Source organism: Mycetomoellerius zeteki, unplaced genomic scaffold, assembly GCF_001594055.1.
Source record: "Mycetomoellerius zeteki isolate Tzet28-1 unplaced genomic scaffold, Tzet1.0 C4297890, whole genome shotgun sequence".
Lineage (NCBI taxonomy): Eukaryota > Metazoa > Arthropoda > Insecta > Hymenoptera > Formicidae > Mycetomoellerius > Mycetomoellerius zeteki.
The window spans coordinates 1-623 of NW_017255354.1; the positions used below are offsets into that span (position 1 = coordinate 1).

Below are 623 nucleotides of genomic sequence, written 5' to 3' on the forward strand. Positions count from 1 at the left end.
ACGATTGACATTGACATTACGGTAGACATTTTTTATTTAGTTGTATGTAAATGTTATCAATTATATTTCATTATATCAACTATTACATTTCAGATTTCTAGCAGCTGGTGATTCCATGTCTTCAATGACGTATCAATATTTGATAGGCTTGACAACTGTAAGCAACATTATTGCTACAACGTGCAGAATTATTCGGGACAATCTGTGTCCTGTGGTCCTTCCACCTCGATTACTTGAAAATGACTGGCGGAGAATCGCAGAAGATTTTGAAGATTTGTGGGACTTTCCACATTGCATTGGGGCAATTGACGGAAAGCATGTAATCATTCAAGTAAATTATACTTTCATTACACTTCTTTTCAGACATTATTCAACTATCAAAAGCTATTGGAAAAAAAATTAAATAACAATATAAATGGATTCCAATATATGTAATAACCTTTGTGTAATTTCAGTGTCCGGACAATGCAGGCTCCAATTTCTACAACTACAAAAATAGTCATAGCATTGTACTATTAGCTATTTGTGATGCCAATTACATTTTTCGATTCGTTGATATTGGTGCGTATGGCAGGCGAAGTGATGGAGGCATCTTTCGTGAAAGTCAATTAGGTCAACATCTT

General features: G+C 34.3%; 1 protein-coding gene across 1 annotated transcript; it reads left to right on the forward strand.

Annotated features, from left to right (window-relative positions):
• Positions 1 to 23: 23 nt before the first annotated feature.
• On the forward strand, positions 24 to 612 carry LOC108731886 (uncharacterized; the record flags this gene model as incomplete). Its single annotated transcript, XM_018462469.1, has 2 exons — positions 24 to 331; positions 456 to 612. Coding segments are annotated over exons 1-2 (373 nt in total), but the record flags the coding sequence as incomplete, so codon positions are not given.
• Positions 613 to 623: the final 11 nt, after the last annotated feature.